The following is a 14,194-nucleotide window of genomic DNA, read 5'->3' on the forward strand; positions in this document are numbered from 1 at the left end:
TGTGGTGTTATATAAAGCCGGCAGTGTTCATAAATATCTCATAGAGACTTGTAAAAGTAAGTGGAATGATGCTGTCTAGTCTCACAAGACACATCCCACTGGGCACAGACGTCAATTTAATTTAAATGACGTGGAAACAATGTTTATTCGACCAGTGTGTGCCCAGTGGGATAGTAGCTTGTATTGGAAGGCAAAGAACAACCTTCCATTGGTTGGTATTCATTTACCATGGTGCAAGACAGAGGGGTAGTGTGAACGGCCCAGTACATCACTGGGGACAAGCTTCCTGCCATCCAGGACCTGTATACCAGGCCCTAAAAATTGTCAGACTCCAGCAACCCTAGTCATATACTGTTCTCTCTGCTACCACATGACAAGCGGTACAGGAGCACCAAGTCTAGGTCCAAGAGGCTTCTGAACAGCTTCTACCCCCAAGCCATAAGACTCCTGAACATCTAGTCAAATGGCTATCCACACTATTTGCGTTGCCCCCCCCCCCCCTTTCACACTACTGCCACTCTCTGTTGTCATCTATGCATAGTCACTAATAACTCTACCAACATGTACATACTACCCCAACTAACCGGTGCCCCCGCACATTGACTCTGTACCGGCACCCCCCTGTATATATTGTTATTTTTTACTGCTGCTCTTTAATTATTTGTTACTTTTATCTCTTATTCTTATCCATATATTTTTTAAACTGCACTGTTGGTTAGGGGCTCGTAAGTAAGCATTTCACTGTAAGGTCTACACCTGTTGTATTTGGCACATGTAACTAATACAATTTGATTTATATTTATTTTTTAAAGACTGTGGTACATTCTTTTGTATTATTAACGCTGAATATAACCTCACTGTAAAGCTCAGGTACAACGAAGCCCATTTCCCAGAAAATCATGTCTATAAAGTCCAGTACATGTCTGTCAAAAAAGGTGCTATCTAGAACCTAAAAGGCTTCTTCGGCTGTCCCCCATAGGAGAATCCGTTGAATAACTATTTTTGGTTCCAGGTAGAACCCTATTGGGTTCCATGTAGAACTTTTTCCCCAGAGGGTTCTACTTTGAACCAAAAAGGGTTCTCCTATGGGGACAACCAAAGAACCCGTTTGGAACCCTTTTTTCTAAGACTGTAGCAATATTCCAATGGCCAAATGTGCTTTTTTTATTTTTTGATCTAGTTAACCATAATTTATCCAGTTCATTCAGATAATTCAGAGACAACTCTCATTGGTGTTAATGGCCTAAGCATAATGCAAACCTTTCATAAGATTAAAAGGTCCAATGTTTTATCATGTTTTACCAACTTATACATCATCTGGTTTGTCTTTTCTCTCTCCCTTTCTATCTCTCTGTATTTCTCTTTCTTCCTCTGTCCCCTCAGAATTTGCTGATTCTGGTGAGTTACTTTTCTAATTATCTCTTTTTTACCCCTTGTAAGCTAACCATTGTAACAATACACTGGGGCCAAACACTGGGAGAACTAAGTGAATGATTTGTTCTTTGACACACGTCCAAAAAAAGTAGAGGACAGAGGACTATGGAAAGACCAAAAACAGTCAGTGGCCGACCATTGCCCACTGTATCTGTGGTGTGTTTGCACAGTTGAGGGAGAAGATTCTTGCCACTTTGATTCCTTAATAAATCTACATGTTTTCAGGATGACAAACAGCATGTGTCATTGTATTTTAGTCTCTGACACTAGCAAAAATGTCTTTTGGTAGCTTGGTATGTTCAAAAAAACGTGTTAGTATTATGGTCATAAAGTGTGACAAACCACAATGAAACAAACATTTGGGAAATGTGTTTAGAAATCCTTGCAGTGTCAGGCACACGTTTTAATTACAGTTTTTTTCAATCACATTGCTGCATTTTGTACTGTAAGTACTGTAAGTGGTATATAAACTGTAAATGCAAAACTCTAAACTGATGGCACTTGCAATGTAACCATGCATGTTTAACTTGCACAAATGGGTAATTTGGTCATTATAGAGTTGTATCATTTCTGTTTTGGAATTGGTTCCTAAATTTATTGTGTTCATCCTGTTTTATTGAAGGTCCTTTTTTGGAAGAGACAATTCAAACCTGGCTACGCCCTGTGCTATTATTACACATCACACCTGTCAGCACACTCTCGCTTTTTCCATCAGTGTGGCGCTAAAAACAATATCACTTAGGAGCTGCATTAAATATTGAACTGCAGAAAACAGGGGGGGGGGGGGTTGGCTACATTGAACATTGGTTTTGTGCCTGAGCTCTCTTAGAATAGCAAAATCATGCCATAGTAAGCAGCACAGCCTTACAGTACATCTAAGTTCTTAACCAGACCTCTGATCCGACCACAGTCTGGTCTTCTGTGGAGTTTTGAATATTCATAGCTGAGATCAGCGTCATTGTCAGAGGTCTACACAGATCTGTGACTGGGGGAATTAGAACTTTTGGGATAAATCAAACTAAATGCGTGCTCCATCTTGATCTAGTTCGCAATTTAGATAGCTAGTTAAAGAATTTGAACTCCGTCCTTAACATGGTATACACTGGGAAAACAGAAAAATATAAAATAGTGGCGCGAAGTCATGTTGTCATGTGAACAAAACATGAACGACAGGGTTGGTAGCTCATCCCAGAGCACGCTCTGGCAGAGCATATTATGAAGAACAAAGACGCTATGCTCGTATGCTAATTGCAAAACATATGCTATCTAGAACCTTTTAAAGGCTTATTTGGCTAGCCCCATAGGAGAACCCTTTTTGGTTCCATGTCTTTTTTTTTTTTAACTAGGCAAGTTAGTTTCGAACAAATTATTATTTAAATGACTGCCTTACACTGGCCAAACCTGGACAACGCTGGGCCAATTGTGCGCCGCCCTATGGGACACCCAATCACGGCCGGTTGTGGTACAGCCTTGATTCAAACCAGGGTGTCTGTAGTGATGGCTCTAGCACTGAGATGCAGTGTCTTAGACGGCTGCGCCAGTAAGGAGCTCCATGTAGAGCCTTTTTCCCAGAAATGGGTCATAGACTTACATGGGGAACATTACACCATTTTAAGCTATAAACACCAAACCAACGTTGAGATGTTCAGACTGACCCAACTTTGATTCCTTGTCAAAGGTTTTTTGATACTAGGTGTACTTTTTGAATTATAACCATTTTAAATGTTCATAAAAGCACCATAGGCTTGAATGGGAAGTATTTGGATTTGCCACTGCTCCATCTAAGACGGCTTGCATTCAGATTTATGATACTATTAGTTATTTTCCTACTATAACGATTTGAAATTTGCATAAAATAATGTGTTTGAACGAGAACAATCGGAAGACAGTAATAGCTATTCAAAATAGTCTTGCTCCTTGTCCGATTAAGCTACAAGACCAACTTTAAAATGTTCACGCTATTCTTATTTTCAACCTTTATAACTATAACTACACTAAACAAAAATATAAACTTAACATGCAACAATTTCAAAGATTTTACTGAGTTACAGTTCATTTAAGAAAATCAGTCAAGTGAAATAAATTCATTGGGCCCATAATCTGTTGGTCACAGATACCTTAAAAAAAGATTAGGGCATGGATCAGAAAACCAGTCAGTATCTACATTTGAGTAATTTAGAAGATGCTTTTATCCAGAGCAACTTACAGTAGTGAATGCATACATGTTTGTATTGGTCCCCCGTGGGAATCAAACCCACAACCCTGGCGTCATGCTCTACCAACTGAGCCACAGGGGACCACCATTTGCATCATACAGCGCGGCATGTCTCCTTCGCATAGAGTTGATCAGGCTGTTGATTGTGGCTTGTGGAACATTGTCCCACTCCTCTTCAATGGCTGTGCGAAGTTGTTGGATATTGGCGGGAACTGAAACACGCTGTCGTACACATCGATCCAGAGCATCCCAAACGTGCTCAATGGGTGACATGTCTGGTGAGGAAGCAGGCCATGGAAGAACTGGGCCATTCTCATGCTGTGCATTATCATGCTGATTGAAACATGAGGTGATGGTGGCGGATGAATGGCATGACAATGGGCCGCAGGATCTCGTCATAGTATCTTTGTGCATTCAAATTGCCATCGATAAAATGTAATTGTGTTTGTTGTCCATAGCTTATGCCTTCCCATAATATAACCCCACCAACCCAATGGTGCACTCTGTTCACAACGTTGACATCAGCAAACCGCTCACCCACACGACGCCTTACACGCCGTCTGCCATCTGCCTGGTACAGTTGAAACAGGGATTCATCCATGAAGAGTACACTTCTCCAGCGTGCCAGTGGCCATTGAAGGTGAGCATTTGCCCACTGAAGTCGGTTACGACGCCGAACTGTGGTCAGGTCAAGACCCTGGTGAGGACGACGAGAAGGCAGATGAGCTTCCCTAAGAAGGTTTCTGTGCAGAATTTCTTCGGTTGTGTAAACCCACAGTTTCATCAGCTGTCTGTGTGGCTGGTCTCAGACAATCCCACAGATGAAGAAGCCTGATGTGGAGGTCCTGGGCTGGCATGGTTACACGTGGTCTGCAGTTGTGAGGCTGGTTGGACGTACTGCCAAATTCTCTAAAACAATGTTTATGGTGGAGAAATTAACATTCAATTCTCTAGCAACAGCTCTGGTGGACATTCCTGCAGTCAGCATGCCAATTGCACGCTCCCTCAACTTGAGACATCTGTGGCATTGTGTGGTGACAACTGCATATTTTAGTGGGCTTATATTGACTGACTTGCCTAGTTAAATAACAAAAATGTATATGCTACACCTGTCAGGTAGATGGATTATGTTGGCAAATGAGAAATGCTCACTAACAGGAATGCCAACATTTTGAGAAATACGCTTCTTGGGAGTGAGAAATATGGAACATTTCTGGAATCTTTTATATCAGCTCAGTTAATATTTTTGTTCAGTTTATATTTGCATGCTTTAGCATAAAACATATAACCAACAGTAACTCTGGAACTGTTCAAGCTAGAGTCACCAAACCAACTTTCACATGTTCAAGCTATCCAATCCTGTCATCAAACAATCAATCAATCAACTTTCAAATGTTCAAGCTATCATAACTTCACATTCCTTATAAACTATAACTATATTCATTAGCTTACATTAGCATAGCATACCTTTTGATCCATTCAAATTAGATACCTAAAAGACATTAACATGTTCAGGCTATCATATTCTATCAATCAATCAATTAATTCTCCCATCTAAATCAAATCAAATCACATTTTATTGGTCTCATACACACGTTTAGCAGATGATATTGCGTGTGTAGCAAAATGCTTGTGTTTCTAGCTCCGACAGTGCAGTAATATCTAACAATTTCACAACATATACCCAATACACACAAATCTAAGGACTTAAGAATATATAAATATATGGACGAGCAATGTTAGAGCGGCATAGACTAAGATACAGTAGAATAGAATAGAGTATATACATATGAAATGAGTAATGCAAAATATGTAAACATTATTAAAGTGACTAGTGTTCCATTTATTAAAGTGATTTCAAGTCTATGCATATAGGCAGCAGCCTGTAATGTGCTACTGATGGCTATTTAACAGTCTGATGGCCTTGAGATGGAAGCTGTTCTTCAGTCTCTCGGTCCCAGCTTTGATGCACCTGCACTGACCTCGTCTTCTGGATAATAGCGGGGTGAATAGGTAGTGGCTCGGGTGGTTGTTGTCCTTGATGATCTTTTTGGCCTTCCTGTGACATCGGGTGCTGTAGGTGTCCTGGAGGGCAGATAGTTTGCCCCTGGTGATGTGTTGGGCAGACCGCGCCACCCTCTGGAGAAACCTGCAGTTTTGGGCGGTGCAGTTGCCGTACCAGGCGGTGATACAGCCCAACAGGATGCTCTCAATTGTGCATCTGTAAACATTTGTGGGGGTTTTAGGTGCCAAACCAAATTTCTTCAGCCTCCTGAGGTTGAAGAGGGGCTGTTGCGCATTCTTCACCACACGCTCTGTGTGGGTGGACCATTTGAGTTTGTCAGTGATGTGTATGCCGACGAACTTGAAACTTTCCACCTTCTCCACTGCGGTCTGGTCAATGTGGATAGGGGGGTGCTTCCTCTGCTGTTTCCTGAAGTCCACATACATCTCCTTTGTTTTGTTGACATTGAGTGAGTGGTTATTTTCCTGGCACCACTCTCCCAGAGCCCTCACCTCCTCCCTGTAGGCTGTCTCATCATTGTTGGTAATCAAGCCTACATCTGCAAACTTGATGATTGAGCTGGAGGCGTGACTGGCCACACAGTCTTGGGAGTACAGGAGTGGACTGAGCACGCACCTTTGTGGGGCCCCAGTCTTGAGGATCAGCAAAGTGGAGGTGTTGTTTTCTACCTTCACCACCTGGGGGCGGCCCATCAGCAAGTCCAGGACCCAGTTGCACAGGGCGGGGTTCAGACCCAGTGTCTTGAGCTTAATGATGAAATTGGAGGGTGCTAATGTGTTGAATGCCGAGTTATAGTCATTGAACAACATTCTGACATAGGTATTCCTCTTGTCCAGATGGGATAAGGCAGTGTGCAGTGCGATGGGGATTGCATCGTCTGTGGATCTATTGGGGCAGTAAGCAAATTGAAGTGGGTCTAGGGTGACAGGTAAGGTAGAGGTGATATTGTCCTTGACTAGTCTCTCAAAGCACTTCATGATGACAAAGTGAGTGCTACAGGGCGATTGTTTAGTTCAACTATCTTTGCTTTCTTGGGTACAGGAACAATGGTGGCCATCTTGAAGCATGTGGGGACAGAAGACTGGGATAGGGAGATTGAATATGTCCATCAACACACCAGCCAGCTGGTCTGCGCATGCTCTGAGGATGCGGCTAGCGATGCCATCTGGGCCTGCATCCTTGCGAGGGTTAACACGCTTAAATGTCTTACTCACGTTGGCCACGGAGAAGGAGTGCCCACAGTCCTTGGTAGCGGGCCGCGTTGGTGTCACTGTGTTATCCTCAAAGTGGGCAAAGAAGATGTTTAGGTTGTCCGGAAGCAAGCTGTCGGTGTCTGCGACGTGGCTGGTTTTCCTTTTGTAGTCCGTGATTGTCTGTAGACCCTGCCACAGCTCGGGTGGCAGGTAGCCTAGTGGTTAGAGCGTTGGGCCAGCAACCGAAAGGTTGCTAGATCAAATCCCAGAGCTGAGAAGGTAAAAATCTGTTATTCTGCTCCTGAACAAGGCAGTTGGGCCAAAATACCAGCAACAGTGTGTGAAAGTCTTGTGAAGACTCACAGAACATTTTTGACCTCTGTCATTGCCAACAAAGGGTATATAACAAAGTATTGAGAAACTTTTGTTATTGACCAAATACTTATTTTCCACCATAATTTGCAAATAAATTCATTAAAAGTCCTACAATGTGATTTTCTGGATTTTTTTTCCTCATTTTGTCTGTCATAGTTGAAGTGTACCTATGATGAAAATTACAGGCCTCTCATCTTTTTAAGTGGGAGAACTTGCACAATTGGTGGCTGACTAAATACTTTTTTGCCCCACTGTATAACTAGTCACTCCATTACAACTGCAGTCACTTCCACTACTATAACTTATTTCACCACCATTAATACTTTACGAAAAGCTAGCAAGCACACACATTTTCTTCAGGAAATCTACCATTTATTATTATTATTACAGACTCCGCACTGGATATTTTGTATACCCCATATATAATAAAGGGAGACTAGATCTATTCTGCATTGTGGTGTGAACATGTTGCTGTTATCTTGTCTGTAATGACCATTTCTATATGGCATTGACCATTGCTGAACAGACAATTACCATGAATGGTTCACCCGTCAACACACACACTCACCAAAAGTACCTCTTGTCACACAGTCTAATGAAGGGTGGCTTACAGTAAATATTGCTCATGCAATCAAAAATTATAATTTTTTTAACAAAGAGTGGCTTATCTGCTAGATTAGATATGCCATATGTAAAGATCGAATCCCCGAGCTGACACGGTAAAAATCTGTCATTCTGCCCCTGAACAAGGCAGTTAATCCACTGTTCCTATGCTGTCATTGTAAATAATATTTTTTTCTTAACTGACTTGCCTAGTTAAACAACGGTTAAATAAAAAAATTAAAATAGATATTTACAAACAATCAATATCAATAAAAAACAATTAAAAAAACAGAGTAAGGGGATGTAATAGATCACTATTTGATTCTTTGTTATATATATAATATATTCTAAACTCAGCAAAAAAAGAAAAGTCCTCTCATTGTCAACTGCGTTTATTTTCAGGAAACTTAACATGTGTAAATATTTGTATGAACATCACAAGAATCAACAACTGAGACATACAGTGAACAAGTTCCATAGACATGTGACTAGCAGAAATTGAATAATGTGTCCCTGAACAAAGGGAGGGTCAAAATCAAATGTAACAGTCAATATCTGGTGTGGCCACCAGCTGCATTAAATACTGCAGTGCATCTCCACCAAGGCACCTGCAAGTTCCCGGACATTTCTGGGGGGAATGGCACTAGCCCTCACCCTCCCATCCAACAGGTTCCAGACGTGCTCAATGGGATTGAGATCCGGGCTCTTCGCTGGCCATGGCAGAACACTGACATTCCTGTCTTGCAGGAAATCACACACAGAACGAGCAGTATGGCTGGTGGCATTGTCATGCTGGAGGGTCATGTCAGGATGAGCATGCAGGAAGGGTACCACATGAGGGAGGAGGATGTCTTCCCTGTAACGCACAGTGTTGAGATTGCCTGCAATAACAACAGGGTCAGTCCGATGATGCTGTGACACCGCCCCAGACCATGACGGACCCTCCACCTCCAAATCAATCCCGAGTACAGGCCTCGGTGTAACGTTAATTTCTTCGACGATAAACGCGAATCCGACCATCACCCCTGGTGAGACAAAATCGCAACTCGTCAGAGAAGAGCACTTTTTGCCAGTCCTGTCTGGTCCAGCAACGGTGGGTTTGTGCCCATAAGTGACGTTGTTGCCGGTGATGTCTGGTGAGGACTTGCCTTACAACAGGCCTACAAGCCCTCAGTCCAGCCTCTCTCAGCCTATTGCGGACAGTCTGAGCACTGATGGAGGGATTGTGCGTTCCAGTTGTTGTTGCCATCCTGTACCTGTCTCGCAGGTGTGATGTTCGGATGTACCGATCCTGTGCAAGTGTTGTTACACGTGGTCTGCCACTTGCGAGGACAATCAGCCCTCCGTCCTGTCTCCCTGTAGCTCTGTCTTAGGCGTCTCACAGTACGGACATTGCAATTTATTGCCCTGGCAACATCTGCAGTCCTCATGCCTCCTTGCAGCATACCTAAGGCACGTTCACGCAGATGAGCAGGGACCCTCAGCATCTTTCTTTTGGTGTTTTTCAGAGTCAGTAGAAAGGCCTCTTTGGTGTCCTAAGTTTTCAAAACTGTGACCTTAATTGCCTACCGTCTGTAAGCTGTTAGTTTCTTAATGACCATTCCACAGGTGCATGTTCATTAATTTATTATGGTTCATTGTTCAAGCATGGGAAACAGTTTTAAACCCTTTACAATGAAGATCTGTGAAGTTATTTGGATTTTTATGAATGATCTATGAAAGACAGGGTCCTGAAAAAGGGACGTTTCTTTTGTTGCTGAGTTTATCAGAAAGATCAATGGTAATGCAACGTTCATGTATCATGCTGTATGTAAATCCCATGTCAAATGTGGTATAGTATTCTGGTGACACTCTGGTGTCCGAACTACCCCTGGTCTTGCGTGTGTGCCTGGTCATGGCACCAGACACACAGGCTCAGATGCCTTTACTACCCCACACAGAAATTGTTAGATGAATGATTGGCCCTTGACTAAATTATGTAAGACCCTCCCCCAACTCGGAGCATCGTAGTCAAGTTTTTGCACCTAATGGTGCTACGATGCTCCGAGTTGGGAGGGGCTTACATAATTTAGTCAAAACCCAATCGTTCATCTAACATTTTCTGTTGAAAGAGTTGATGTTAAAAGTCTTTTGCTCCAGTACACTGCATTTTCATTACGAAAAAAATAAAATACAGTAAGAGGTCATGCCACAAGGACAAAAATAACAACAAGTTCTTATGTCCCGTTGCAAACAAACATAAGAGGGATTTCATTAAAGGCACAGTGCAGTCATCAACGTGATTTTTCTGTGTTTAATATACAAAAAAGAAAAGGAGAGCCACACACTCAAGGAGCTCAGATGCAATAATGTCATAACCTAATAAACAACGTTTCATCAGGGTATTACGACAAACACTGCGGGTCACTAGTTATATGGTGTCAAAGGACACACACACACACAGTTGTCTGTAATCATGGCCAGGTGTAGCCTGATATCATTGGTTAATTCTCAGATATAAACAGAACATACAAAAACATGAATGGATAGCATACGATCATAGATACAATGTGGCTACATAGGCCTACAAACATTTACAATGAATAACAAAAACACAAGAATCACAAGAATGGCTTCAGATCAAAGTCGACGTTGAGCCCGAAGGGAGCAAGGGTCTTTAATTTCAAAATCCAGGCAGCGTCTTGTTTAAACTCGCTTCCAAAAAGTGGGCCACGATGCTCCGAGATTCGTACTTTTTAATTTGCGATTTGTTTTACCCACATCATTTTTACCACAAGGACAAGTTATAAGATAAATACCTGCCTTAGAGGAGCATGTGATAACACCTTTGATTGGGATCTGTTTCCCTGTTTGGGGGTGTTTGAAGGATCTACATTTGTAAGTGCCTTTGCATTGAGGGCAGCCATTGCACTTGTAGTTTCCATCCGGTAGAGGCGCAAATATTGTGCAGGGATATTGTGCAGGGATATTTTGGAGTGGTAAGTGTTTACCAATTGATCTCTGAGATTTTTGCCCCGCTATAATACGACCCAAAGGAGGGTCCGAAAACACATTACCGGTACTGTCATCGGATCTTAGAATGTGCCAATGTTTGTGAAAGATACCCTTAATTTGTTCAGAGCACTTTGAATAGCGGGTAGTTAGAACGCAAGAATGATTATTTTTGCGAGACTGTCCTTGAAAGAGATCATGTCTCGATTAGTTAAATTTTTTCTCAATGACGGTATTAATCTGACCGTTAATCTGATCCATCTTTGAATTTTCTTTGCTTCTCAGCCATATTTCTGTCTAATCTGATTGATTTTTGCAAATTCTTTTGACTCGACAGATTTGGCTGTAGTGACAACTATCCGCCCTCAACAAACTGTTACGATCAGTAGGTTTCCTGTAAAGATCAGTGCGTAGAACATTATCCTCACACAAAATCAGAAGATCAAGGTAGCTGATTTGACGTGTGTGAGATTGCATAGTAAATCTTAGGTGCTCAAAACAAGAATAAAGAAAAGCATGGAATGCCTGGAGCTGTTTTGCATCACCCCTCCATAGAACAAAAATATCATACATTTACCATTTCCAAATAATTATGTTAGGCAAGATTTTTTGTTGAGAGGCTTGAAAATGGACTGTTTCTCCATGTAACCCACATACAAATTAGCATAGTTAGGAACCATAGGGGATCCCATAGCAGTACCCTTTGTCTGAATAAAGAAATCATTTAAAAACATAAAGTAGTTTGGTGTTTGTACTATTTCAGCCAATGTTATAATAATTGCACTGGAAGGTAGTTCATTTGGGTCACATTGCAGAAGAAAATGTTCCATGGCTTCAATGTCGCCCTCAGGTGGAATATTCGTGTATAACGACTCAACATCAAAAGTAACTATTTTTATTTATCTATTTATTATTATATATATTTTTTTTAAGTAACTAACAAAGTTTTATCAGGGAGAGGATCAAGAGATTTAATAATAGAGATCAGTCTGCTGGTGTCCTTTACAAAGGAGGGGAGCGGTTCTGCGAGTTTTCTAATAAAGAAGTCACCAAAAGCCGATAAAGGGTACGTTACTGCATCAATTCCCGCTACAATAGGGCGGCCTGGAGGTTTTGTAACATTCTTGTGTAGTTTCGGCAAAGTATAGAAAGTGGACATTTTAGGGTGTTGAATAGCCAAAAAGTTGTGCTCTTTTTTGGTGATTTGACCAGAACTTAAATACCCATCTAGGACAGTGAATATTAGATAGTTTTCTGAAATTGGGAAGTGGGGTCACTTCTGAGTCTCTTGTAAAAGGTCTTGTCAAGCAGTTGTCTATGACACTAATTTACATAAACTGTCCTATCCATGAGTACAACTGAACCCCCTTATCAGCAGGACGGGAAAGGACTGGCGTATCGGATTGTAAATCAAGCAAAGCTTGTTTTTCATCCCTAGGTAAATTATGGAAAAATATGTACTCCTGGTATCTGTGACCATCAGACGCATATCTGTATTCCCAGTCATTCCCAAATCTATAGATTAGGCCCTAATTAATTTATTTCAATTGACTGATTTCCTTATATGATCTGTAACTCAGTAAAATCTTTGAAATTGTTGCATGTTGCGTTTATATTTTGGTTCAGTGTAGCTGTGGTCATCTGACTAGAATCCACAAGGGCTTTCTACAACAATAGCAATATTAGCGCAGCTAGCTAGCTAACATTGACTAGACCATAAAGCAACACACAGGGACATGCATTGCCAAACAACACTACTGTCACCTTCTGGTTTGGAGTATTTAAACAAAGCTAAGTGGCTGACGAGTTTGAGGTCTTTGCTGTGTGAACACAAACATTTAATAATCCTACTGGTGTGTCTGAGTTATTAGCTATACTATTGTAAGAGCCTCTATGTACACTGAGTGTACAAAACATTAAGGACAAAAGCTCTTTCCATGACATAGACTGACCAGGTGAATCCAGGTTAAAGCTATGATCCCTTATTGATGTCACCTGTTAATAAATACATTTCAATCAGTGTAGATGAAGGGGGGAGACAGGTTAAAGAAGGATTTTCAAGCCTTGAGGTAATTGAGACATGGATTGTGTATGTGTGCCATTCATATGGTGAATGGACAAGACAAACGATTGAAGTGTCTTTGAACAGGATATGGCAGAAGGTGCCAGGCGCACCGGTTTGTTTCAAGACCTGCAACCCTGCTGGGGTTTTCACGCTAAACAATTTCCCGTGTGTATCAACAATGATCCACCACCCAAAGGACATCTAGCCAACTTTACACAACTGTGGGAAGCATAGGAGTGAATTGAGGCTGTTCTGAGGGCAAAACGGGGGAGGGGGCTGCTCAATATTAGGAAGATGTCCTTTAATGTTTTGTACACTCAGTGTATATTGAGATCCTTGAAACCACAGAATAACTATCAAATGAAAAATGTATATCCCCTCAATTCTGTTAGATTGAACATGAAGCTACTGGATATGTACAGTTGAAGTCAGAAGTGTACATACACCTTAGCCAAATACATTTAAACTCAGTTTTTCACAATTCCTGACATTTATTCCTAGTAAAAATTGTCTTAGGTCAGTTAGGATCACCACTTTATTTTAAGAATGTGAAATGTCAGAATAATAGTAGAGAGAATGATTTATTTCAGCTTTTATTTCTTTCATCAAATTCCCAGTGAGTCAGAAGTTTACATACATTCAATTAGTATTTGGTAGCATTGCCTTTAAATTGTTTCACTTGGGTCAAACGTTTCGGGTATTCTTCCACAAGCTTCCCACAATAAGTTAGGTGAATTTTGGCTCAGGCCTCCTTGCTCGCACATGCTTTTTCAGTTCTCCCCACACATTTTCTATAGGATTGAGGTCAGGGCTTTGTGATGGCCACTCCAATACCTTGACTTTTTTGTCCTTAGGCCATTTGCCACAACTTTGGAAGTATGCTTGGTGTCATTGTCCATTTGGAAGACCCATTTGTGACCAAGCTTTAACTTCCTGACTGATGTTTTGAGATGTTGCTTCAATATATCCACATAATTTCTCCCTCATGATGCCATCTATTTTGTGAAGTGCAGTCCCTCCTCCAGCAAAGCACCCCCACAACATGATGCTGCCACACCCCTGCTTCACAGTTGGGATGGTGTTCTTCGGCTTGCAAGCTTCCCCCTTTTTCCTCCAAACATAACAATGGTCATTATGGCCAAACAGTTATATTTTTGTTTCATCAGACCAGAGGACATTTCTCCAAAAAGTACAATCTTTGTCCACATGTGCAGTTGCAAACTGTGGTCTGGCTTTTTTATGGCGGTTTTTGAGCGGTGGCTTCTTCCTTGCTGAGCGGCCTTTCAGGTAAT

At 41.5% G+C, this 14,194-nt stretch overlaps 1 protein-coding gene across 4 annotated transcripts in view; it reads left to right on the forward strand.

The window, feature by feature from the left end:
* The window catches only part of LOC129835031 (sodium/potassium/calcium exchanger 2-like), a 149,725-nt gene that overhangs the window by 78,138 nt on the left and 57,393 nt on the right, over positions 1-14,194 (forward strand). For 3 of the 4 annotated variants that reach the window (XM_055900359.1, XM_055900358.1, XM_055900357.1), the window contains one exon: positions 1,384-1,398. The exons of the other annotated variant lie outside the window; for it this stretch is intronic. In XM_055900359.1, the coding sequence (XP_055756334.1) occupies positions 1,384-1,398 (15 nt within the window). The remainder of the gene's footprint in view (positions 1-1,383; positions 1,399-14,194) is intronic. 4 annotated transcript variants of the gene reach the window in all.

The sequence above is a fragment of the Salvelinus fontinalis genome, chromosome 36, assembly GCF_029448725.1.
Source record: "Salvelinus fontinalis isolate EN_2023a chromosome 36, ASM2944872v1, whole genome shotgun sequence".
Classification (NCBI taxonomy): Eukaryota; Metazoa; Chordata; class Actinopteri; order Salmoniformes; family Salmonidae; genus Salvelinus; species Salvelinus fontinalis.